We start from the raw sequence: 26,837 nt of genomic DNA on the forward strand, positions 1-26,837 counted from the left end.
TGCCCAGGTGGTGAAGAGATTCCGGGAAGGTGGTTACAACACGCTGGTCTCTACCTGCGTGGGGGAGGAGGGTCTGGATATCGGGGAGCTGGACCTCATCGTCTGCTTCGACGCCCAGAAGAGCCCCATCCGGCTGGTGCAGCGCATGGGCCGCACGGGACGCAAGCGGCAGGGCAGGATTGTGGTCATCCTGGCAGAGGGCAGGGAGGAGCGGGTACGTGTTAGGGTTAGGGTTAGGGGACAGGGAGGAGAGGGTACGTCTTAGGGTTAGGGGGCAGGGAGGAGAGGGTACGTGTTAGGGTTAGGGGGCAGGGAGGAGAGGGTATGTGTAGGGTTAGGGTTAGGGGGCAGGGAGGAGAGGATACGTCTTAGGGTTAGGGGGCAGGGAGGAGCGGGTACGTGTTAGGGTTAGGGGGCAGGGAGGAGAGGGTACGTGTTAGGGTTAGGGTGCAGGGAGGAGCGGGTACGTGTTAGGGTTAGGGGGCAGGGAGGAGAGGGTACGTGTTAGAGTTAGGGTGCAGGGAGGAGAGGGTATGTGTTAGGGTTAGGGGCAGGGAGGAGCGGGTACGTGTTAGGGTTAGGGGGCAGGGAGGAGCGGGTACGTGTTAGGGTTAGGGGTCAGGGAGGAGAGGGTACGTGTTAGAGTTAGGGTGCAGGGAGGAGAGGGTATGTGTTAGGGTTAGGGGGCAGGGAGGAGAGGGTACGTGTTAGGGTTAGGGGGCAGGGAGGAGCGGGTACGTGTTAGGGTTAGGGGGCAGGGAGGAGAGGGTACGTGTTAGGGTTAGGGGGCAGGGAGGAGAGGGTACGTGTTAGGGTTAGGGGGCAGGGAGGAGAGGGTACGTGTTAGGGTTAGGGGGCAGGGAGGAGAGGGTACGTGTTAGGGTTAGGGGGCAGGGAGGAGAGGGTACGTGTTAGGGTTAGGGGGCAGGGAGGAGAGGGTACGTGTTAGGGTTAGGGGGCAGGGAGGAGAGGGTACGTGTTAGGGTTAGGGGGCAGGGAGGAGCGGGTACGTGTTAGGGTTAGGGTTATGGTGCAGGGAGGAGAGGGTACGTGTTAGGGTTAGGGTTCGGGGGCAGGGAGGAGAGGGTACGTGTGCTGGACAGGGCTTTTCTACAAATAACTTAATTCACAGCTAAGTTCATTTGTAGCTCAAAACTCCTAATCATAAAGCCTTCAGTGATGCCGAAAGACAAAACAAAATAATTAAACAAGGACACAGTTATAACATTTTGCAACTGGTGGCAATGCAGAAATTCTATACGAAATGAACGTAAATTAAATGCAGGGCTAAAATGTCCATCAAAAATAAAAATGCCAAACTAAAGCTTAACTGAAAATGTCCTCTCGTTTTAATGCGGGATCTTGCATCGACTTTTACATTTCTTCAGAGAGTTTTTTCTAGCATCTTGATCCAGCGTTTGACCACTGTCATCGAACACAGAGTGTGGGAGGAAGAAAAGAGTCGAATAGAAAGTCTGCTTTTTCAATTAAAACACGCGTCCTGTAGTTTAAATGGTAAACGACCGCTTACGCAGAAGGTTTAAACGCTTCATTTATTAAGCCTAGATTTCCACCCTTCATGAGAAAGGCTGTAAAGGGAGTCATTCTGGCTGCCGCTGTTCATTTATTTCTGTAGACCTACAATCAGAGTCAGAGTAACAAGAGAAGCATCTACAAGACGATCCTGGGAAACAAGAAGTCCTTCCACATGTACCAGAGCAGCCCTCGCATGCTCCCTGAGGGGGTGAACCCCGCCGCACACAAGATGCACATCGCCACCGGAGAGTTTGAGCACAAGAGCAAATCCAAGCGCTGCTCCACAGCGAGGAGATCGGGCTTCCAGCTCCTGGACTCCTTCATGCAGCCCCGGACTCCAGGTGAGAGATCCAGCCGGGAGTCTGGAGCCAGTGTCGCATTGACGGGCTGCAGCTAATACAATGATTCTGTAAATCCCTTTGAAAATGTTCCGCAGTATTTATTACACTTTTGCACTTGCTTTTTGCACGATCATTCTATGCACACTGTGCATTTACCACAGTTTACCCTGGTTTGCTGTGTATTTTGAATCTCCTTTACAAGGGCACCAAAGCCAATTAATTGCAGAGGAAAGGAATTTAAAAGATGAGTTCCCTCACATCTTAATCCTAATCTCACTCGAGCCCTGTCCTCGGGTAACAGAAACCCGGGCTGGGGGGGGGGGCATTAATCAGACCGACTTAGCCCCCCAGTAGTGTAATAACTGACCCAGAAACAGGAAATGTGCATGTGACTTATTCTCCATTCTCTCAGGTAATAACATTGCCGCGCTCCATTAGCTCTCTGCCGCTTAGTCTTCCATCATAATAGATAAAAGTGCTCAGTGACGGCTGATTCCAGACAGCCTTGCTTCTCTTTGAAATGGAAAGCAGTCTGGAGAAGCTCGCCTCCACAGCGGCAGAGCAGCTCACAGAAACACAGAGAGTTCAGGGCAGTTCTGAAGAGGTTCTGCCAGAACAAAAGCAGTGAAATGTGAAGCTGCTTACTGTTATTTCTTCATGTAATGTTTATTAACTATTTCAGCACCAAGTGAAAGTAACCTCATTTCAGCGTCTTGTACTGAAAAAAGAAATGAATGCATAGAATATAGAAGATCCGCACTAAGCTGCACAGCAGTGCGGTCCCTTCTACCGCATCTTCCTTGCACTGCCCTGCTCCTCTTCTGAAGAGACGCCCTGCAGGCACCCATTCTGTCCCTCATTGTTCTTTTGCAGCTGCTTGCCAGGGGAATTCGAAGGGGGACGGGCTGCTGAGCCCGGAGGAGTTTCAGGTGTGGAGCGCAGTGTACCGCCTGCGGGACGAGCCACAGCCCAGACTGCCACGGGAGCCGTTCACTTCCGTTCAGGAGCCCGACCCGGGAGACACTGTGAGCCCTGTAGTGTAGTGCAGCACCTCCCTGACCCGGGAGACACTGTGAGCCCTGTAGTGTAGTGCAGCACCTCCCTGACCCGGGAGACACTGTGAGCCCTGTAGTGCAGCACCTCCCCTGAGTGGAGTTTACTACAGTGAAAGCATTGCACTGAGAGCATGGTGAAGCACAGGCAAAGAAACGCCCTGCGGTTAATAGCCCTCTGCATCACGGATGTTTATTTTGGGTCTGACCCACCTGAGGTGTTAGCATTAGTATAAGAGCAGACAGAAGGGCTGCAAGATGTTTGTTTTTTGTGTGTGTTAAATCTGCAAACATCTGGAAAATCGTTTCCTTGTTTAAAATAGCTGAAATAGCAATGACTTAACTTCAAACTTTCAGATTCCAAATCTTTAGGCCAGTTGAATCTGAATAGGTAGCAAAGGAATATTTAATGTCATTTCTTGTTATTAACCAAGTTATAGTTTATATTAACTCTGTCTGCACTAAGTGAGTTTACAGAGAGAGAGCCCTAGGGAAACTGCTTCACTAATTTCAGTGTATTTTACTGAAATACAAATTGAACATGCATATAAAGTTTATAGTCCTACACAAGATTAGTCTTGAATGAAGCTTACCCTTCCTATGAAAGCGCTGTTCAGTTTGGAGTGGCATTACCCTTCCTATGAAAGCGCTGTTCAGTTTTGAGTGGCATTACCTTTCCTATGAAAGCGCTGTTCAGTTTGGAGTGGCATTACCCTTCCTATGAAAGCGCTGTTCAGTTTGGAGTGGTGTCCTGTTTTCTCCAGCTGTGTGCGGGTCTGCAGTATTGAAAGAGTTCTCTCTGTCCTGTTTCTCCGCTGTGCCCGCAGGAATCCCAAGCCGGGCCCAGTGTTCGGGAGCTGTCTCTCTCCGAGTGGAGGCTCTGGCAGAACCGCCTCTTCCCCACTGAGCTGGTAGATCACTCGGAGCGCTGCAAGCACTTCACCAGCATCATGGAGACTGTGGAGCGCATGAGGCAGGAGGAGGAGGTGAGGGGGCTCTGTCCCATTTCAGTGATCTAAACAGAAAACACAGTTTACATCCTTGGGATACCCCTTACTAGCGTTAGAATCGTAGGGAGGGTGGCGCACAGCAGATTTCGTGTGGGTCTTAAAATGGCTTGAAATTCACACTAGTCCTACATCCAGACCTGGGTTTCACAACTAACTTCAATGAGGTATATTATTGAAATGATCAGGAGCCAGGAGTTTGATGTTAAATCAATTGCTCCTTTATAGCTCCAAGGATAACTCCAATTAGCAAACCCACAAGTGAGAAATATTCATGCAGTCAGTTCATAGCAAATTTACCAGGGGCCTAACTGTTCAAACTCCTGGCACCTAGTCAATAATATACCGAAGAAAGGGGACTTGGTGCAGGACTAGTGTGAGTTTCAGACCTTGACCACTAAAAGCAGAAGCTAACAGTTGGGGCTGGGGGCACTGTGGCATGTCACACGCTGGATAAACAAGCCAGCTTTGAACAAATTAAAAAGCAGGAGGCAAAGGATGCACACGCACACACACGCACACGCACACGCACACACACCACACACACACTCACCCTCCTCTCATTCTCCACCCCTCCTCTCATTCCTCTCATTCTCCACTTCACTGGGTGCACAAAGATGGGTCACACTCTTAGGGTTAGGCTGATTTTAAATCTTCAGATCAGTATTCGAATTCTCTCAGCTGGCCCTTTGCTGCAAAGCCTGGCCCGTCTTTCTACACCTATGCCCCAAAAAAACAACACAAAGCACATGTCTAGTTTCAGATTGCTATTAATTTCAAAAATAAGCTTTCATAACCTTTTTTTTACAGAGGTTTCAATAAAAAGGCTACATTTGAATAAAAAAAAGGAAAGAAAATAAAAAAAATGACACGATGCTGCTTCTGAAAAGATATATTTAAATCCCACGTAACAGTAAAAAACAAAGTGACGAGGCTGCACATGGCACCCAGCTCCTCCTGTATGTGTGAAACGGCTTGGATAATGCTGCTCTGTACCTCTTATATAAACACTGGAAACACAAACTAGGCCAGGTCTCACTGACCTACATAGAGCATGTGATGGCTTGAGAGCAGGAAGGTCTGTGTGTGCGCTGGAGAGAACCTTGTCAGGGTGGTGAATAGGTTTAACAAGATCATAATACAATTTGTTTAATTGCTGGGCAGTGTTTGGAGGGCTGGGGTTGTGATCGCTGGGCAGTGTTTGGAGGCTGGGGTTGTGATTGCTGGGCAGTGTTTGGAGGCTGGGGTTGTGATCGCTGGGCAGTGTTTGGAGGCTGGGGTTGTGATTGCTGGGCAGTGTTTCGAGGCTGGGGTTGTGATCGCTGGGCAGTGTTTGGAGGCTGGGGTTGTGATCGCAGGGCAGTGTTTGGAGGCTGGGGTTGTGATTGCTGGGCAGTGTTTGGAGGCTGGGGTTGTGATCGCAGGGCAGTGTTTGGAGGCTGGGGTTGTGATCGCAGGGCAGTGTTTGGAGGCTGGGATTTTGTTTCCCTTTCCAGTTGGACACAGCCTGGATGCGGGGCTGCAACATTCCAGTTCATCCAGCTGTCAAATATACTGCCTACTGCCTTTTAATGTCATAAAACTACTAAATAAAATAACCACACATTATTACAATGTTATTACAGCAAAACATCTTCAATCCGTGCACACGATGCATTACACATTTGACATTCCCCTAATTTACTTCCGTTTTGTATTGGCGAGACATGGGTTTGTTTTAAATAGCATTAGGAATTCAAATGTATTGTCCCATCTGCAATGTGCCAAGTTGCCTGGAAGATGAGCCTAGTGCAAAGGCTGCTTCACATTCACAGTAAAAGCCAGTCTCTGTTTGTTAAGAAGGGGTATTAGAACTGCTGAAACAGATTAATGTTAAGAGCAATGTCATAAGACAGCAGGGCCATCCCATCAGCAGACACACGCTCTTTTAAGCCAGTGGCATTTCACGCAGCACTGAGAAATCTGATGCGTGGTTTTAACAGAATGCTTTTGATCAATAAAATGAGGCTTGTGTCTAGAAAATAAATAAATAAATACAACTACTACTATTACTAACAAAATATGCAATACTGAAAACCAGAGTGCAGGTTCCATCCCAGTGCATGTAAAAACTGAATAATACACACGCCCAGTGCATTGCCCAGCAGCGCAGCCTGTTCACAGTATGTTGTGTTTCATGGTTTTCTCAGCTGAGTTGTGGTAGCTGATTGATTGCCGTGAATGATAATCCCATTACTCTTACTGTAACTTGTATCCAAGTTTGTGCCGTTTATCCCAGATTAATCTGATTTCTACTGATTACAATGCAACTTTGAAATCCTGCTTCCTGGTACCTATCGCTCTTTTAGCAGCTCTGAGGAGATCTTTTGATTTACTATGCAGCCTTGCTTGGGCTTTTATCCAATCGGTCGGCCCTCTCTGTTTCTGCAGATACAACAAGGTGGTGTACTGTGAAAGTCTCTTAACATGTGATGCGTGTCTCGATTATTCACTGCATTTATCAGAAGAACGACTGTTTTAATAGGATGACTTGTTTTTAAATTTGTATTTGTGTTTTTTTCTGGGTAGGGAGACTGCAGTTACGCTTCGGCGCTGATGCCGTACCTTCACATGGAAGACGTTGTTGGGAGCACAGTCAGTGCAAAGGATGGTTCTACTCCTGCAGAAGTTCTGCAAGATCAAACAGTCCCCAAGGGTCCAAAGAGCATTGGGGCTCATCGGAAAGCTGTCGGCTCAAAGCAGAAACTCCCTCTGGGCCCTTCAGCCAGAGCTAAAGAGGCAGATAAAAACCTTCTGGAGTTTCAAGGGGTTTCATCAAAGAGGGGGATTTCAATTGTTAACTCTGGGTCATCAGACACCAGAGGGGTCAATGCGGAGACGCCATTCCCAGGAGAGGACCATGCAAGCAAGAACATGTCCAAAGAAAGCACAAACCAATCGAAGCTTGCCAAGTTTTTCAAAACAAAGACTGCTCCTATTTTGGAAATGGATGTGGATTGTGATTTCGTTACAGAATGCACTGTTATCAATAAGACTCTGGATCAGGTGGTTAAAACTGCAGCAGCAGACAAGACAAACAGTGAACTGACACACACCGATCTTGTACGAGATTCTTTGGAAACCGAAGAAGCTACTGAACGGAGTGTTCAATTAAGACAGAAAGCCAGCTCAGATACTGGGTATAGTAGTTTAGTGGATGAAACCCAGTTAGATTTAGACAGTGTGTTTTATTTGCCGGAACTGAATGGCCATTCAGAATCATGTGGAGTCAAAGATGTCCCAGACAATGTGAAAGATGTTTTGGAAAATGTAAGAAACTTTCTGACAAAGTCTCCTCCTCATACACTTGACATTGATTTTCCTCCGGAAGAGTCTCACACTGATCCAGAGTTCCAGTCCGAGTTAAATCCTTTTCATTTAAACTTCTCCTTGGTGGATGTTTTGGAAAACGATTATGAAGAGGAAGACTCTATTGTGGTTAATGGTTTTGAAAATGAACTGCTAGATTCAGATAAACCAGAGGACTGGAAAGCACCAACGCTTGATGGCAGCCTGGCCCAAGAGTCCATCAGTAAAGCAGGGAGCCCTAGCTGGGATGATGTCTTTGATGATTGCAGTGTCCATGAGGAAGCTTTGGACAATGGTGGACAAGATCCCAAAACATTTGAGAATCGTGAAACATTGCACCAACCTCAAGCTATAGAAGTGGAGCGTGGAACTAGCTTAATTCTAGATGAGGAAGACCAGCAGAGTCATCCACGCAGTCGGGTCCCCGCTGGGCACAACGACAGCATAAGCTTATTTGAAGACGATGACCTCTTTCTTGAGGTTAGTATTCCGTGTCCGGCTCTAGACACCAGCAAGCAGTTTCCTGCAGGACAAGAGCTGCAGCCAGATGCCAGGAAAAAGAATCTTCCGTTTCACAAGGATGACGCTAGCCATGGTGAGGCACAGCGTGGTCCTGAAGTGCCAGGCACACACGGAGAGGCTCCCCACATCGACCAGCACAAGTCCCCAGAGGATGAAGGGATGTTTGATTGCTCGGGAGAGCTCTTCTCCGTTAACTTTGATATGGGGTTCTCACTTGACGACTCCGATGGTGACGTCTCGGATCGTGGAAATGGAACTGTGAAACCAGAGGACACCAGCGAGACCCCTGCTGTTGACAGAACTTCAGAAGTGGTTCTGTCGGATGGAACCAGCTTCCTAACTGCTGTTTCGTCCAGGTCTCTTATTGATCCGTGTGGCAGGAACTCGTCCACGCCGTTGTCACATCAAACCAAGAGGGATATGACAGGAGGTTTGATCACACAGACGGTCTCTCCGTTTTCCCCTCTCTACATGACAAAACAGAAACACCCAACACCTGCAGTGTTTTCCACGCCTTCTACCTCATTTTCAGGTCCAGGGGTTCAGGGCCAGTGGGCTGGAGGAGGCTGCAAGCTCCAGACCGAGGACTCCCTGCTTGGTAGTAGGATATGGACGCCCAAAAGCTTCAGCGCAAAGAAAAATCCAGCATCTATCAAAAGAGTTTTACTGCGGCCGGAAGAGTCAGGCGAAGGACCTTCTTGTGACATGAAGAAAAGCAAGCGAGGTGACAAGAGATTTCTGGACTCCCCTATTAAAGGTAAGAGCTCCGTGTCACTGGGGACTTGGTTGTCTGCTCGGGTGTCCTAATTAACGGTGCTGTTAAAATATAACCTGCAGGAAATTGATTTCATTTTTAGCTGGAAGAGCAGGAAACCTTGAACTTTAAGTCATTTTTTTTTTTTTTTTTTTTTAATCCTACAGAAAAGAAAAATCGTAATTCGTAAAATCTCTAGGTATAGTCTTGCATAATGCCAACAGTCGTGAATTACATGTGTACTGCAGGTACTGAGTTTATTAGCTGGACCTGCTGCCTCTAGTACCCTGTTATGCTACTGTACCGATCATTTCTACTGTCAGTCTACTCTGAACTGATCGCACTCCCTATCACAGCATGAATGAGACTGTAGGTTTACTATTAGGAGTTGTTCAGTTATAGGGGAGAAACACATTATTGAACAGGGGTCTTATTACACAAACCCCTTGCTCCTGATCATGTAGAAATAGATTTTACTGAGGGTAGTTGTGAAACCCAGGACTGAGTGCAGGACTAGTGTGAGCACAGAGACACAGTCACTGAGAGTCCAGGAGTGGAGAGAGACATTCCTGTCTGTACTGGAGCCACAGAGCCCTTTCAAAGCTTTAATCCTCTCAGCTTCTCATTTGCTTTAGTCCAGATCTGTTACGGACTAATCTCCAAATCCATGGGCTTTTTTTATTTGTTTTTCAGGATTTTTTGTAAATGTTTGTATTTGTGCATGTGACCTGTGTGCCCTGTTCAGAGCTTATAGTCATGTGACCTGTGTGCCCTGTTCAGAGCTTATAGTCATGTGACCTGTGTGCCCTGTTCAGAGCTTATAGACATGTGACCTGTGTGCCCTGTTCAGAGCTTATAGACATGTGACATGTGTGCCCTGTTCAGAGCTTATAGACATGTGACCTGTGTGCCCTGTTCAGAGCTTATAGACATGTGACCTGTGTGCCCTGTTCAGAGTGTATAGACATGTGACCTGTGTGCCCTGTTCAGAGCTCAGACATGTGCCCTGTTCAGAGCTTATAGACATGTGACCTGTGTGCCCTGTTCAGAGCTTATAGACATGTGACCTGTGTGCCCTGTTCAGAGCTTATAGACATGTGACCTGTGTGCCCTGTTCAGAGCTTATAGAAATGTGACCTTTGTGCCCTGTTCAGAGCTTATAGACTGTTTAAAAAGAAGCCACAAACAACAAGGAACACTTTCAAGAATATCCATAAAATAGACTTTAACAAGAAATCTATAAATGTTGCTAATCTCTGTGACGAATGGTAACATTGTATAGAAATGTCTTTACTTGTTAGGCCATAACGTCTTTGACATCACTCACGGGCTGTGTACAAACAGAGCATCCTTTGACATCACTCACGGGCTGTGTACAAACAGAGCATCCTTTAACATCACTCACGGGCTGTGTACAAACAGAGCATCCTTTGAGCTACTGTATCTCTTTCCTTTTTCCTTCCCAGTGGGCAACAACAGCGAGAGTGATGAAGAGGTTGTTTTCAGAAGGCAGGGTAAACGAACAAAGCCAAACGTTCTGCGATCTCCTGAGGTGAGGGACACGTTTCTGCTTTAGTGAGGAAGGAAAGAGTCAAACAGTTTCAATGATTCTATGATCATTTGTAGTTTGACACCGGAGCCTAATTCTCCAGATCCAGACGTTAAACTTGCATTCTTTTCCATACATTGGTCTTGTTATATAAACAGATTAGTCCACGAATGCTCCTGGATTGCATAGTTTATTTCTCCCATGAGGATGGTTATGAAAACCCACTCCCCCTATTCCAGGAATAACCACAGTACTGCATGCAAACAGTGTTTGTCACATCAAGGATACTCCTCTAGTTGCACTTGGAATGACTAATGGATGTTTTTCTTACTTTTAAGAACAAAAATACCAGTGATGTGGACTCCCCCTTTCAAGTAACCAGAACTCGTCAGGGCCATCTCAGCACAGTGAGTGAAGTCGTGGCTGGTTCACTTACCTGTGCAGCCAGACCAGGGTCACCTGGATATAGTTACACAGACCTTTTTGGTGGCTGGGTTGTCTTGAGTTGTTTTTCTTGCTCATGATGTTGAATGGCCTCCTCTCTGGTGTTTTTGCAGTCCGAGGAGTCGGAGAATGAGGGTCAGCCCGGGCTCCAGCTGTCTGATGAGGACTTTCAGGACACTTCGGTGAGGAGCTCCAAACAAGCCAGGCTTCTGAAAAACAGAAACGTCGGGAAAGGCAGGAGGAAGGTAGGCGCAAGAGTGACATTGAATCCATATGACTTCATCCCAATATACATGATATAATATGTAATAAAGGCGTTATCAGATATCTTTGTGGTTCTCAAATCTTTGTTCTAATGCTACGGGTCCTTTTGCTTCGTAAGTCCTATATTAGAGAAAAGGAAACTGCATGCTTGAGAGATATTGTGTGTGTGTGTGTGTGTGTGTGTGTGTGTGTGTGTGTATCTGTTACATGAATCAAGTGGACATTGAAGAAATTGAAAAATATTCTTCTTTTCTGTGCTTCCGGGTGTACAGGGATGTTTATATTGCATAGCAGTTTGAGCCATTCCAGGTTTTACTATGATCTTGATTAGCCTCAGTGTATAGGTTACAAGCTCACAGACCTGGAATGGATAAACCACTATTCAATGTCTTATTTCTAATTATTATTTCTTGTGTTGTAATATCTGCAATACTTCAAAGCCTCCAGCGCTGACACTGTGCCTCGTATTCCCCCGCTCTCTAACCTGTCTTGCTCCTGCAGCCGGCTGGCCGCCTCTTCCTGGACGAGGAGGCGGAGCTGTCCGAGGGGGCGGAGGGCGTGTCGTCCGACGAGGACTCCGAGGAGGAACACGACAACTCGCTGGAGGGCTTCGTCGTGGGTCACAGCCAGCTCTCCCAGGGCTTGAACGGTACCCAGCAGAGCACTCACTGCAGGTTTTATCTGTTGCGATGCTCGTACATTTCTCTGAAAGTTGCTGCAGTTTTGTGAGCCTCTTGGCCAGGTGAGAATCTGTTCTCAGCTGACTCGCCTGGTCGAAATAAAGAGGAGACGGTTTTGTATTCAGGGATACCTAGATATTTAGTGAGAAAGAAGTCTGAGTGAAGTTATCTGACAGCAGACTCCCCATCCTCAGCTGTACTGCTTTCCTAGAAAAAGGAGAACATTTCAGGGGACCATTCTACTTGAGAAGGCTTGCTCATTAAAATATTTAGCACATCTATTCAGAGATATGCATGGGGTTTACCTGAAGAAGGTTCATCATGTATTATATATTGTGTCTCTTCTAGATTCTGATATGCATGGGGTTTACCTGAAGAAGGTTCATCATGTGTTATATATTGTGTCCCCTCTAGATTCTGATATGCATGGGGTTTACCTGAAGAAGGTTCATCATGTATTATATATTGTGTCTCTTCTAGATTCTGATATGCATGGGGTTTACCTGAAGAAGGTTCTTCATGTATTATATATTGTGTCTCTTCTAGATTCTGATATGCATGGGGTTTACCTGAAGAAGGTTCATCATGTATTATATATTGTGTCCCCTCTAGATTCTGATATGCATGGGGTTTACCTGAAGAAGGTTCATCATGTATTATATATTGTGTCTCTTCTAGATTCTGATATGCATGGGGTTTACCTGAAGAAGGTTCATCATGTATTATATATTGTGTCCCCTCTAGATTCTGATATGCACGGGGTTTACCTGAAGAAGGTTCATCATGTATTATATATTGTGTCTCTTCTAGATTCTGATATGCATGGGGTTTACCTGAAGAAGGTTCATCATGTATTATATATTGTGTCTCTTCTAGATTCTGATATGCATGGGGTTTACCTGAAGAAGGTTCATCATGTATTATATATTGTGTCTCTTCTAGATTCTGATATGCATGGGGTTTACCTGAAGAAGGTTCATCATGTATTATATATTGTGTCCCCTCTAGATTCTGATATGCATGGGGTTTACCTGAAGAAGGTTCATCATGTGTTATATATTGTGTCTCTTCTAGATTCTGATATGCATGGGGTTTACCTGAAGAAGGTTCATCATGTATTATATATTGTGTCTCTTCTAGATTCTGATATGCATGGGGTTTACCTGAAGAAGGTTCATCATGTATTATATATTGTGTCTCTTCTAGATTCTGATATGCATGGGGTTTACCTGAAGAAGGTTCATCATGTATTATATATTGTGTCCCCTCTAGATTCTGATATGCATGGGGTTTACCTGAAGAAGGTTCATCATGTATTATATATTGTGTCCCCTCTAGATTCTGATATGCACGGGGTTTACCTGAAGAAGGTTCATCATGTATTATATATTGTGTCCCCTCTAGATTCTGATATGCATGGGGTTTACCTGAAGAAGGTTCATCATGTGTTATATATTGTGTCTCTTCTAGATTCTGATATGCATGGGGTTTACCTGAAGTCTGTGCGGAGCCCTATTGTCTACAACAAGTACAAGATGGTTTACAAGCAAAGTCTTGATGACATGGCCGTCTTCTCCCAGGTAACCCTGAAAACAGGTTTTGCAGATAGTACATAAATACTGTCCAGAAAGAGTTTCCTATGCACTCGCCAAACCCACTGGTGATCTGGTTACCGTGGCCCTTTCTTCAGTGTTTCATAGGCTTGTGAGTTTCTTCCTGTATTTCAGAGGGGTCTCTAACCTGACCTCTGAAACGGGGGCTTGCACAGTGCAGAATGAGTTCATGCAGGGCAGTGATTTCTCTCCCCACTCAGATTCCAGAGCAGGACGAGACGTACATGGACGACAGCTTCGTTGTGCACGAGGGAGAGGAGGAGGAGGAGGCAGCGGGGGGTTCTGGTCTGAGCGATGAAGAGGAGGTGGGGGGAGTGGAGCTGCTCCAGGAGGACTCGTACGTCGGCGGGAGGAAGCAGTACCGCACGAGGAGACACGCGCGGCTGAAACAGGCCGGGGTCCTGGAGCCAGCGAACCAGCCACCCAAAGGGAAGAAGAAAGCCTCCCGAATCATTGTCCAGGAGGACTCCAGCGAGGAGGAAGAGGAGAAGAGAGATGCAAACCCGCTGCCCAAACCGTCCCCCCAGACTGACCGGCTGGAGACCAGCTTCAAGACGCCTCGGCCTGTCTCTTCATCCACTCTCCGGACAGTCAGGAAATCCGTCCAGGGAAAGACCCTGGAGGAGAGGTGCCAGCTGAGGCTGAGCCTTGAAGCTTCCTTATCCGAGGCTCTGGACTTTCAGCCTCCGAGCGGGGAGGCACGCTCGGCTTCCATGGGGAAGGAACCGCAGAGCAAATCAACGCTGCAAAAGGTAAGCAGGGACCAGGACATTCTCAACATTACTCAAAACCCAGCCAGATCATCTGAAGGGCTTGCTATCTATCTATTTAAAATTAGCATGAATGCAATTATATATATATATATATATATATGTGTGTCTAGATAAATATCATTTGATTTACAGAAAAATGAATGCCGGTTGCGCCAAATTATTAAACCATGTGGAAAGGTTGACCATGCATGCTTATTTAACCCTTCCTGAGAGAGAACCCGTTGCACTGTTGATGTGAGGAGGTGCAGATACTGTAAAAATAAGTACATGCCACGTGTAGCCCTTTTATATCCCTTGAAATCCAGTGAACTTCCCCTCCTTTTCATTCCAGACGGAGAACTCCTTCCTGAACCCTGATACCAGCAGGGCTGCGATGAGCAGCGGGTCCCCAGCTCCGTGCGTCCTGGTGGACAGTCGTGAGATTGCGTCCGGCCCCGAGGTGATCTCCTGCCTGCGGGTGAAGCACGGGCTCCGGGCCGAGGTCTGCTCGCTGGGCGGCTGCAACTTCATCGTCAGCAACAGGATGGCAGTGGAGCGGAGGACCCAGTCAGAGATCTCCCACAGCCAGAACCGCGGCAAGCTGGTCGAGAGAGTCCAGAGCCTGCGGGCAGCCTTCGAGAGGGTCTGTCTCATCGTGGAGAAGGACAGGACTAAAGGTGGGCAAGGGGAGTGGGCTCATGCATAGACCTACCGATCAGTGCTGCAAAATGCAGGTTTGCAGGGGTTTTATCTCAAGAGACACGTGTTGCTGTGCAATGTTTTGTTTTGTTTTATTTAGTAATATTTAATGTGTTGTCATTTGTTTATTTCCTGATGATTTTGTTGTGTGTGTTGATTTGTTTTTAAATGTATTTGCTTTTAGAACCCCTCCACCTAGTCATTTAGCAGTCAGATTCTGGAAAATCGCTGCTATTCCAGCGACACTTCCAAACAGGTTAGGATTACCCAGATGGGGAGGATGCTAGCAGAGGGAAAGGGAAGGTCAAATATGATTGATCTGCACGACAGCTGATTCAGGCAATGCTGCAGACGTTTTTATTAGAAGCATGTTTAAAAAAACGCTGCATTGTAACGGACCGGATTTGTCGCCGCAGGAGAAACGTCGAGAATCATCCAGAGGACCCGGTACTACGACAGCACGCTGTCGGCTCTGCTCGGCGCGGGGACCCGGGTTCTCTTCAGCTCGGGTCAGGAGGAGACGGCCGGGCTGCTGGCCGAGCTCACCCGCGTGGAGCAGAGGAAGAACGCAGCCATCACCGTCCCCCTGCAGGTCAAGGGTCACCGGCAGCAGGCCCTGCAGTTCTACCTCACCATCCCCGGCGTCAGCTACGTCAGCGCTCTGAACATGTGCCAACGATTCCGCTCCGTCTGGCACACGGTCAACAGGTATGCAAATTAGCAGAGCGGTCCTGATCCCTTCAGGTACCTTAGTAACCAGATTCACGCAAGGAGGCCATTCGGACCATCGGTGCTCCTCCGGTTTCTAGCTCTTTCATTTATTTGCAAACTTTGTCAAGTCAGATCTTAAAGGGTCCCAATGATTCAACATTAAGGCTAGGTAACCCATTCCATACCCTCACCTCTATTTGTAATAAAGTGTCTCTCTGTCTTCAGTCTATCTCCACTTATAGTAATTTCCAACGGTGTTTCTGTGCTGCGCTTAAAGTATTGGTTAGGGGTAACTTTGTCAACGCCTTTTAAGATTTGAAGACTTCAAAATCTGTGAGTGTATCAGACAACCCCAAAAACCCTAAAGTGTCAGACTGTCACCTGCTTCTAGTTTGAGTGTCGACCATTGAGCTCGACACACATCCTGTATGATCAGCACACTAGCACTGCTGCCTGACATGTCCTGTATGATCAGCACACTAGCACTGCTGCCTGACACGTCCTGTATGATCAGCACACTAGCACTGCTGCCTGACATGTCCTGTATGATCAGCACCCTAGCACTGCTGCCTGACACGTCCTGTATGATCAGCACCCTAGCACTGCTGCCTGACACGTCCTGTATGATCAGCACCCTAGCACTGCTGCCTGACACGTCCTGTATGATCAGCACACTAGCACTGCTGCCTGACATGTCCTGTATGATCAGCACACTAGCACTGCTGCCTGACATGTCCTGTATGATCAGCACACTAGCACTGCTGCCTGACACGTCCTGTATGATCAGCACCCTAGCAATGCTGCCTGACATCCTCCCCATTCCTCCTGCAGCTCGGTGGAGGGCTTGGCTTGGGGTGCCTGCGTCGACCCCCAGAGAGCCGAGGAGATCTTCCGCTACTTCCACTACACCTTCGATGCACAGCTGCTGCCAGACAGACCCACCCCCGGGAGCAGCAGACGCAGCCTTTAAGCCTTTTCTTAAAAAAAATAAATAAAAATAATACAAAATGAACTAAGCCATTAGCGGCAGTGCTGCAGCGGGCTCAGGGGCCACTTCTCCAGTGCCTGGACGGCTTGTGGAATTGTCTGGAGCTGCTGTCCCCAGGATCGTGGAGAGGAGCCCGGCGTGTCATCCAGGCAGATTGAGGAGGGGATGGGGTTGTGCCTGCTCGTGAAAGAGTAGACCTGGCGAGAGGGGGAAATGAAGTGATCCACTCGTGGTTCTTCAGAGGTCGAGGCTGTGGCTGGATCAAAGGGTATCCGAGGCCTCACAGTCAGCTGGTCACTAGATACTGCCTCTTCAGCTTGAGACTGTTGAGAATCCCATCAGGTAACTCCAGGTACATTAACCCTTTTTTGGTATTCTCTGGGACTGTTCTTTATAGTTCAGGTTGCCAATTATGAAAACTTACAACAGGATGGTGTGTTATTCTTAATACTACCAGATATGGTAATGTATGCATTTTTATTTGATATAAAATGTAAATGTTAAATGGCTTGAAACTATGCAGGATCATTTTAAGATTTTCATTTTTTTCCCTGTAAAGTTGTTTTTATTATTTTTTTTTGGTAATATTTGAAGAATGCCATGCAGACTGCAGGGTGAAATGAATGACTGAAAACCTTCATTGGGCTGGACAAAGATGGACAGTAACACTAAACCTTTTGTTTTTTTCAAAATGCACTTTATTTGTTTTTTTTGTCTCAATGTATAAGAATTTGTAAATTAAATTTCACAAAATATTCAGTTGTACAGAAGTCTTTGAAAATAATTTTGACAAAATAGCAAAATGAAGCTTGCAGTCTGGGTTTCCACCATTGCAGTAACTTGCATTACATCCGCATAAAAATATGAGCAAGGAAACGAGGCACCTGAGAACGAGACACTGGCTGGGCGCAAGAAAACCATAACATTTATAAAAAATATATATTCTATCTATCTATCTATCCATCCCTTGTTCATCAAAACATAAGAGCTTAAAAAAAAAAGTACTGAGTTTCTATCAGTCAGTGCAGTTTATATTTGAACAGGCGCTCCTTTTATAATTTGACCCTGTACCCACGCAGGAGTAAGATATAATTATTATGGTCAGGGGGGGATCATAGCCTACAGCAAGGAAAGATTCTCTTAAAAGAAGCACCGATTTGACTGCGTAACATTAACTGTGAGTAGCTATTATTTTATTATTTTTTTTCAGTTGGTCAGGGTAATCTGCCCTACATCAGAAGGTAGATTGTGACATTTCTGGTCGTTTTCAAGGTAATGGGGTCTGATTCTTTTAATGAACAGGATGATGACGGTAGCAGATTCAGCTGGAAATCAAATCACAAATCTCTAGCTTTAAGAGCCCTCGTTCGGAGCGGTCTCTCTGACTAACTTCAAAATGAGATCCTTGGGCACAAAGTCATCAGGTATCTCCCATCCTTAATTAAGCTTGTCTAACAGAAAACAAGCAAAGCTTAAAAAACAAAACAAAACAAAAAAGCCGTCCTCACAGAAAACCCTGTCCACGTCTTCCTCTTACTTTTCATTTGAGAAGCTGGTCCTTTGCCTTGTACTGCTGCTTCTGAAGGAGTGTTATTTATTCAGCACATCTTCATCACTGCTCCCCCCACACCACTACCATTTCTGTGAATTCTGTGTTTTAACTCGGGTACGATTTTAACTGAAGAGATTTCCAAACAAAAACACACATCAAATGCACCCCAAAGTCTGGTCAACATATATTTAAAAAAAAAATCAATCATTTTTTATTATTATTATTATTATTATTATTATTATTATTAAGAAGCAGCAGCAAGCTCTCTCTTTCCAAACAGGGTTTCCAGCCCCCCCCCCGACACTCTGCAGTTGACTCCTGATTTGCAGGGCAGCTCGTTCTTAATCCCCGAGAGCAGTCAGGAGGTCGGGGTAGTTTGGGGTCCCCCAGCCCGTGACTGGGTCCCAGGATGGAGCGGCACAGAACCCCTGTCCTTGGACCTGCTCGTCCAGGCAGCTCAGGTGGCATCCTTCTGTCACCTGCAGGGAAAACGCAGAACAATGGGGCCGTGCTCCTGCTCCAGTTCAAATCCCTGATGCAGTTACAGAAAGGGTCCTGTTAACCAGAGGCCTTCTTCATAAGAGAATGTTCTACTAGTGTCACTTCAGTGCAAGCCGGGGTCTATCAGGGTTACCCTAAAACGTCTGTCTGTCTGACTTGCATTGCCAGTAAAAGCATATGGAATTCTTAATAAATATATTAATATATGTGATTCCATGAATCACTTCCAGGCTTTCTGCAAAACCAACAGGAACGAAATGTTCTGTGGCCAGGATTCGACTCTTACCCCCCTCTGCTCCTAACATGCAAGATATTCCAGCTCCCAGAATGCAGGGCTGTCTCCTTCAACCCCCTCAGTGAGAGGGCAGCACAGGAACAGCACAACATGGCTTCTTTCCTACTCTTTACTGCCACCTGGTGGCATGTTTTATTTGACAATTTTACACAGTAAAAAAAATAAATAAATAAAATAAGATATGTATCAGTCAGAATGCATAGCTACTTTGTTTACATGCAACTGTAGTGAAACTATTCTAAACAAGCGTTTCATCTAAGGCCTCCATCAGTGTTCAAGATTGCATTACAAACTACTGTCACATACATAATCTGCTGGACTTCTCTGATTAAAAACCTCAGCTTTGCTGTTACTTTACATATCTGGTTTGGTATGAAGTGACAGCATCCGCAGCAGCATGGTCTGGTCTGGTTTTATTTGCTGTTAAATACACTGCAGCAGCTCCTCCAGGCTCATCTAAACCCAGCCCCAGCCGCAGCAGCACGGCAGCCAAAGGAATTTTGTATTCATATCCCTTAGCCCCAGATTTCTCTCCACTGAATTTAAAAGTAGTCCCCTGACTCCACTTACATCGAAGAGGGCACTGCTGGCGCTCCCCTGCAGCTTGTAGAGGCGCGGGTTCAGAAACCCCAGAGACGGGAGACCTTTGAGGAAACGGTGATCATTAATCAAGGACAGGATCCCTCCGAACACAGGAGTCGAGGCCTGAAACCAACAAACAAAACAAGGTGTTGCACTGGTGTCCCAACGAACCAGGCCATGGCTTGGACGCTTTAACCCATTAAACTCTACACAGCTACATACTGGATTGTTTTTTTTCCAAGCAAACTAGTGCATCCAAAATTAAAAAAACACTAGTGGTACATTTATAAAATACCAAGAGAAACTTTGTAAATTGAATGGTAAATGTTTCGAATAGAAAGTCAGTAAGAGTTGAAATGTAGGTCATTGGCTTTTAAAAATAAAATAAACTTTGTAAATTCAAACTAGTTGCATGGTACATTTCCCCTCCCTGTGAACAACAGTTCAAGCAACATCACACCAATTTTTTTTTTATATATATATAAATTTAGTGGTCGCCAATTATTTTAGGCTCAGCTCACCGCTACCACCCCTGCGCTGACTCGGGAGGGGCGAAGACGAACACACGCTGTCCTCCGAAGTGTGTGCCGTCAGCCACCCACTTCTTCACACACTGCAGACTCACCATGCAGCCACCCAGAGCTACAGCTTCGGAGGACAACGCAACCCTGGGCAGCTTACAGGCAAGCTTTGCAGGCGCCCGGCCAGACCACAGGGGTCGCTGGTGCGCAGTGAGCAGAGGACACCCTCGCCGACCTAGCCCCCTAGGAGCTCCCGTCTTCGGTCGGCAAAGGAATAGCCTGGACTTGAACCGGCGACACGCGGAACGCTTTTACTGGGTGCGCTGCTCGGGAACCCAATCACACCAATTTTGACTTGAAGCTTGGTGAAACGTTTGCACTGCACGTTGCATTCAACAGTTGCCAGAAGAAAGGTTCCTGAAAGGCTGTCTAGTCTTAGATCTTCAAGGATGCTCACCGAAGTGCCAGACACAAACGGGATGGGGATTCTGTTGGTGACCACCCAGTAGTTATCAGACAAAGCTGCCACGTCCGGATAAGCTCGCCCGCTGGTGTTGAAGTAGGTCTTGGGAGGAAGAGCCTTCATTCCTTTGAGGTACGAGTTCACAGCATTTACCTGCAAAAAACGAGCACAGCACCAGTTAGGTTAGGACAACTCCTGCACTGGCAACAAGAGAAGGGACAGCAGCATCAACGTACTGTATGAAGTGAACAAAATAGAAAAAACACACACACACACACACACACACACACCAAGAACGTTGAATTATCAGGACCGTTACATTCATGTGATTGATTTTCCCCAGCTGTGATAGTAAAAGTAATCTTTTCAGAGCAGATTCAGCAGGGGGCTGGTCATTTCCAGGGGAGTTCTGAAACCTAGAGGTGTGTGCAGTGTGAGTCTGGAACCCTGGAGTGAGTCTGGAACCCTGCTGTCCTTCTATCATCCTGTTGTGAGTCTGGAACCCTGCTGTCCTACTCTCGCCCTGTTGCGAGTCTGGAACCCTGCCGTCCTACTCTCACCCTGGTGAGAGTCTGGAACCCCGCTGTCCTACTCTCGCCTCCCCACCTGGTAGTCGGGCATCTCAAACACGTTGCTGAACCCGCCGCCGCTGATGTAGTCCGTCACCTCGTAAGTGACCTGGAAGGGGTTCTTGAAGGATGTCCCGCCCACTGTGGTCACATAGGGACTGGAAAGGAAGGGCATAAGGAGCGATTTTTAAACCACGTATACAGAGCTATTCAAAAAGACAGGAAGAACACCACCCACAGGAACCTCTCTTCTTAAGGAGATCAGACTGAACAACGATGCCTAGTTTACACATTTCTTTTTAGTAACTGTGCATACAAAAAGGGTCACCAATACCAGTAGCACTAACACATCCAATGCTCTGGGTTACAGTAGAACACAGATAGTAAAATGATTGACAAAGACTGCATGGGCTACATTGGGAGAACGCAAGAACTGTCACACTACAGACCAGGAGAGCTCTAATCTCTGCAGCAAAGAAAATCATATGTAAACAACGCCAGGTCTTGGCCATCAACGGTAAACATGCAGCTTTAATATAGAATGGCATATAAATAGAGGGATGCAAGGAGCTGAGCCATTGCAGCAGCAATGCATCCTATTTTACAGACTTGTTAATAGCCCTGTATTGATAATTTCTGCAGTGTGTGTTTTTATACATACATTTTTTACTAATTACTTAAATATCTATACAATGCTCAAAATCCAAAACAGAAAAAGGTAAACATTTTAAACTTCCCCTGTGAAACCCCCCGTTCCAGATGAATCAACCAGACTATCGCTTTACCTGGAGGCTGGAAAACTGGGTCTGAAAGTGTTACCCCCTTTGCTGGCTTTCATGCAGCCGGCACCACTGTCACCTGACAGGGGAGAGACATGGGATTACTACACAGCACCACTGTCACCTGACAGGGGAGAGACATGGGATTACTACACAGCACACAGAGTGTACAAGCAGGGTTAAAGAAAGAAAAAAACAGAAAGGGGGAGAAAGTAAAAACTGCAAGAAAGAGGAGAGCAGAGAGTCAGTGCTGGTGTACGAGTCCTGGTGTACCTGAAGCGAAGAGCAGGGTGACCCCGCGCACCCCGGCCTTCATGAACTCCACGTTGATCCTCTGCATGTAGGCCTGGGACAGGCTGTCCTCGTCATCCCCGTAGCTGATGGTGTGCACCCAGGGCACCGCAGACATGTTGCTGAGCAGCAGCAGCCACTGCAGGAACGGCTCCTGGGACTCGTGTCTGCCTGGGAACACAAGAGAGGACAATATAAAAACAACTGGTGCAGCGAGGGGCTGGGGGAGGACAAGAAGAAATAAGAGACACACTGTTCTACACGTACTGAACTATATCCACCTGGTCAAAGGCCTTGTCGGAGACAACTGCTTCTTTTAGTCAAGAAGAATAAAGCTTTTAATCCACAGAGTGACGCAGAATTTGAAAAAAAAAAAGCAGCACAAGGACACGCGCACAAGAGGCTGCGATCAGAGTCTGGGACAAGGACAGGGTATCTGCTCCAACAACGCAGGCTTGCAGTAGCGGAAGACTTGTGGAATTACTCTTAATGCCTGACTGTTACTTAAGAGGCTTCTTTATACTGGAAGTGGCACAAGTCTGATGCTGCACAGCGAAGCCCTCCTACCTGGATTGGTGAAGACCCAGGTGGGGATGTTGGCTCCAGTGCTCATGATGTACTCCACGTCCAGGCTCGCCTCGAGCCCTGCCTTCCCACCCCCTTGCTTGCCGACGACCCTCTCCACTTCGGGCAGGTTCTTGAATCCTCTCCCGAACAGCTTCATGAACTCTGCCAGGTCCGCAGGGTGGAAGAACTGCTCCAGGAACTGCAGAGAGGAGAGGAGGAAAGGCTCAGATACGAGTCCCAGACGCAGGCTTTTAGATGATTGGTCTGATGACAAGGGTGCAGAATGCCAGTCCACAGCAGTCCTGGCGTTCGTTCCACCTGCGTTCTCAATTATTATTGAACCTGTTTAAGGTCCTTGCGGCCGGGTCGACCCACCTGAGCTACGGCCTGGCTGTTGTTCTGGGAGGAGCCCACGTCGCTGGCTGTCAGGTTGTAGCGCTGCCTGAGGATGGAGGGCGACACCCCCAGGTGAAACTCCGCCTTCCGCTTCTTCCCATTGGCCCAAGTACGCCTCAGGGCCACCTTCGAGTCAGGGAATCTGTGGACTCCTCCCACTGTAAACGGACAGAGGAAGCTCATACAGTACACAGACACGCAGGAGATATGCATTACCAGGCTTGTTTAAAGAGGCCAGGTAATGCATGGATTTACACGCAATTACACAACAATCCATTTATCTAGAGAAGGGCTTGCTCCACAGGATGCTGTTCATGTGGAATCAAAGAATGGTGTAATCAGCATTTTTCTCTCACAGGATTGATTTTAAAATTTTAAACGCTATGATGTTACGTTAAAAATAATTCAGATCAGCTGCAAAGTCAAACAAACAAAAATATAATACACTTTTGGCCAGACGCATAACTAAAGGTCCTGTGCGTTTGCCTCCTTCCCTCGGGAGTCCCTGTCTGGTGTGTGATTAGTTACCGAAGTCCAGGTGTTCAGACATCTCGTCAGGCAGCCCATACGGGACTGGCGACCTCACCAGCGACTGATGCCCGTTCACATAGCGGCTAAACTCACAGCCGGGCAGCAGCTTCTCCGCCACACTGGAGACAAAGCAAACAAACAATCTACGTAAGCTAAACATTAGCTGGCATTATGAAACATTTGCAGTAAATAGCATTATGTTAATGCTTTGTATTACTTGAATTGGCTTTAAATACAATTTCATATCACAGCAAAACAGGAGTGATTAATCGATCAATAGACAATGTCAAGATTAACCCCCCTCCTATCTACCAGCCTGACTGCAGGTCTTGTGCAGGAGCCCCTCTCCTTACCGGGCTGGCATGGCACACTGCAAGAAGTCCTGGGTCTCCACACTCTGGCAATCCTGCACCCCGTGGCTCTCCAGCCACCTCCACACCACCTTCTGGGTCAGTTCCGAGGGCTGGACCATGGAGGAGAGCTGCTCCAGGGACAGGTGCTTCCCTGGGGATAGGAGTGAGAGAACACATGCAGTCACTCCCAAAGAGCACTGGGGAAGTGAATCACGGAGCTGGAACACCACACACACGTGCAGCTGAAGCACAGAATGTGTTAATCTGTGAATCTGGTTCCAGGACGGCTCCCTTTTGTCTATCGGGTCAGCACCTGCTCCTTCAACACCTACAGAAGGGTAAATATGATTCCTATACGTGGAACACGGTTTGAAGCACTTCACATTTCAATGCTTTAACTAAACAGTATTTAAAACAAAAGGAGTGACCAATTCAATTAAAAAGTGTTGCAGTGTGAATTAAAACACTGCTAAGAGCTACTTAGGGCAGCTTAAGCAGATTTCATTGAGAACGGTATTACTCAGATGCAGGAAGTTTTGCATAGCAGTTTCAGACACAGCTGGCTTGTTGCTGAAGGAGGAGGATATTCATTGCACTGGATGCAATCTCATCTGCGTACAATGAAAACAATGCACTGTAACAGCTTGTACTCAACAGGGTGCGACCTCCAATCAACACGAGTGAAATACTTAGAGGATCTGAAACTAAAATATAACCAACAAACAACTCCCTTACAAAGCACTTTTAGCATACTTTGCGCCATGATCAGCATTACTGATCCATGTGAAGAGACGCACCGCGTGATTAGTGTGAAACCCCCGAGGAAAAAGTCAAACTTGCAACTAGCGCTGCAGAAGGGAACCAAAACTGCTGGCAATATCCTGCTCTCTGTACAAACGCCACTGCTGTATGAGAGAGAGGGAGAGGCTGTGCGTGGCTCATTAATTCAGTAATACAAATACAAACAAGATCACACTGAACGGATCACACGGCCGACTTACCGTACTGAGGGGAATCCGGGTCCGACACCCGGCCCAGCAGCTCTCTCAGCTCTCTCACATTCCGCTGTTTAAGTGCGAAGGTCAGCTGAACCTGATCAGAGGCTGCCACACGCCCCGCATCGATCCAGCCCTCAGGGATGCTAATACAGGGAGAGATTACGAGAGGCAGGTTTGAATGCAGACTGCACACACAGATGGGATGAGACAGGTCATCTACACAAGGGTAAAAGGGTGTCTGTACAGAAAAGCAAACAACGTGTTATCACTTTTAAAAATCAGTCCAAGCAGCAGGTGGAAATGTGGCATAACAAGAATCCAGGGAATAACTGGAGACCCCCATTCAGTTTGAGCCATTCCAGGGCTTTGTGTGTAATTGAGTTAAAGTGAATGTAATCACACTGGAAGCAATGGAAGATAAGCAATGACACACTCTACTAATAATACAAAATGATCTACTCACGAGGTGTTCTGGTCAGACTCCAGGTACGTGCATCTGCCAGGGCAGCTGAAGAGAAACAGCAGGGCTGCAAGCCTTTATAAGAACACATAAAACAGACACCACAGTAAGACCCGGTTCCAATCTGAACACATCAGGGAAAGGTGCAGGTGTGGGGGAGGGGAGCTCTGCTTTTCAACACACTGTATTATTGCTGGAGTCTAGGAGCTGTGCAACTCTTAAAAGAGTTCCCCTTAACCTTTTCAGAAAAGCTGCTGGCTCATTATCACAGGCCACCACAGAACAATAGGCGGTTATGCAAATCAAAGATATCTGGCATTGGGAATGTAGGCAATGTGCACAATGGCCAACTTACCGAGTCCAGACCTTTCTCTGCAACTCCATCATTTACGCTTCGGTACATAATATAACGGTACGTAATATAATGAAAACTAAATAGTTATCCAGCTTAAACTCAGAACTAACCCGGGGCGTCCTTGTATTGCAATGCTGACCATTCAACAAACAAGGAAGCGAGTACAAGCACTGCATTGTGTCTGACGACTACACAATACTGAATGTATAGTCACTTAATAACACCAAACAACAATACTACCGGCGATCACACAGGCAGAACGTATGCTAGGCTCATTTAAAAGACTACACAGGATTCGCGCGAACGGGCGTTAATAAAATGCCTCGATTTAATGAATGCCTCTTGCATTGCTGTTTTGTAAGTATAGTGACACTGCCACCTGCGCGAAGCGGATACTGATTAAATGCGCGTATATTATTAATAGTGTACTTATTAAAATGAGCTCTACAGTACACATGGAAAAATACATCATGCTAAATATTCTTCTTGGTAAATAATGAAAGACGGATACTCACAAACTCCTCATGGTGCCGTCTGAGTGAACAGGGAACTGCTTTACAATATCCTTGAACCTGTCGTGCCTTTTTGTCTGTTTCTGTCTTGTAAACACTGCTCCTTGTCAGGTGACTGTTATCAGCTGACAGTGCGCAAGAGGGAAGCATGCGGGCACAGAGGGTGCGTTCACGGGATCATTCTGCGCACAATCAGACACATTCAGCCAATGATCTTCTGAGCGTGATCTCCCTGAGCGCACCCATTGGCTAAACTGATCAGATTCTGCGCACAATGATCTCGGTGAACGCACCCAGAAAGAAAAAGGTTGGGTTGGTATTTGTAGAATAAATGTGTTTTTTTTTTTTTAATGACACGTCCTATTTCAAGCCCTGTTGTTAGATGCAATGTGAAATAATGTTGGTATCTAGAGACTGGCAGTGATCTACGATAGACTTTTGATAGTTATGATTGCGTACAAGTCTGGCAGCCATGTTGAGAAGGTCAGATCGTCTTTCACAAGTCAAGGGCAAATAGTTGCTTAGTATTCAAATCCTGATCTTATTCATTTGTTTTGAAATTAAATGTGCGCATATATATATATATATATATATATATATATATATATATATATATATATATATATATATATATATATATATATATATATGATACGATTCATGTTTGTGCATGAACTTGACATTCGTCCTTTACTCCTGTACGTGTCAGGAATCCGCTCTGCTCTGTATCATTTCTTCATATGCAGTGTAAGGTAAATCTGTGGCCATTTGTATAAAAGCAACTTACATAATGCGTGTAACCCGTAAGGACAGTTCTCCCTTATCTAGGGATATTGGCTTGTGTGTTATATT

General features: G+C 46.4%; 2 protein-coding genes across 5 annotated transcripts in view; one reads left to right on the plus strand and one right to left on the minus strand.

Annotated features, from left to right (window-relative positions):
* LOC117974030 (Fanconi anemia group M protein-like) overlaps positions 1 to 17,177 on the plus strand; it is a 38,504-nt gene extending 21,327 nt beyond the window's left edge. The window contains exons 10-23 of one of the 4 annotated variants that reach the window (XM_058988077.1): positions 8 to 214; positions 1,637 to 1,877; positions 2,751 to 2,902; positions 3,757 to 3,915; positions 6,505 to 8,563; positions 10,027 to 10,112; positions 10,448 to 10,516; positions 10,667 to 10,798; positions 11,319 to 11,466; positions 12,968 to 13,077; positions 13,311 to 13,862; positions 14,215 to 14,539; positions 14,978 to 15,269; positions 16,104 to 17,177. In XM_058988077.1, coding sequence (XP_058844060.1) covers positions 8 to 214; positions 1,637 to 1,877; positions 2,751 to 2,902; positions 3,757 to 3,915; positions 6,505 to 8,563; positions 10,027 to 10,112; positions 10,448 to 10,516; positions 10,667 to 10,798; positions 11,319 to 11,466; positions 12,968 to 13,077; positions 13,311 to 13,862; positions 14,215 to 14,539; positions 14,978 to 15,269; positions 16,104 to 16,242 — 4,671 coding nt within the window. In that variant the 3' untranslated portion in view covers positions 16,243 to 17,177. Of the gene's footprint in view, positions 1 to 7; positions 215 to 1,636; positions 1,878 to 2,750; positions 2,903 to 3,756; positions 3,916 to 6,504; positions 8,564 to 10,026; positions 10,113 to 10,447; positions 10,517 to 10,666; positions 10,799 to 11,318; positions 11,467 to 12,967; positions 13,078 to 13,310; positions 13,863 to 14,214; positions 14,540 to 14,977; positions 15,270 to 16,103 lie in introns of those variants that run through there. The other 3 variants (XM_058988078.1, XM_058988079.1, XR_009307418.1) reach the window with 3 other exon arrangements.
* Positions 17,178 to 17,984: 807 nt separating this feature from the next.
* Positions 17,985 to 26,131, minus strand: LOC131697643 (tripeptidyl-peptidase 1-like). The gene is made up of 13 exons (XM_058988080.1): positions 25,989 to 26,131; positions 25,122 to 25,193; positions 24,662 to 24,801; positions 23,661 to 23,811; positions 23,305 to 23,426; positions 22,756 to 22,934; positions 22,381 to 22,579; positions 21,796 to 21,984; positions 21,529 to 21,601; positions 20,781 to 20,901; positions 20,169 to 20,327; positions 19,179 to 19,313; positions 17,985 to 18,291 (listed from the first exon to the last, which is right to left on the minus strand). The coding sequence occupies exons 1-13, from the start codon at positions 25,997 to 25,999 to the stop codon at positions 18,154 to 18,156; spliced, it is 1,689 nt and encodes a 562-aa protein (XP_058844063.1). The 5' UTR covers positions 26,000 to 26,131; the 3' UTR covers positions 17,985 to 18,153.
* Between the last annotated feature and the right edge of the window lie 706 nt (positions 26,132 to 26,837).

The sequence above is a fragment of the Acipenser ruthenus genome, chromosome 15 (assembly GCF_902713425.1).
Source record: "Acipenser ruthenus chromosome 15, fAciRut3.2 maternal haplotype, whole genome shotgun sequence".
Taxonomy (NCBI): Eukaryota; Metazoa; Chordata; class Actinopteri; order Acipenseriformes; family Acipenseridae; genus Acipenser; species Acipenser ruthenus.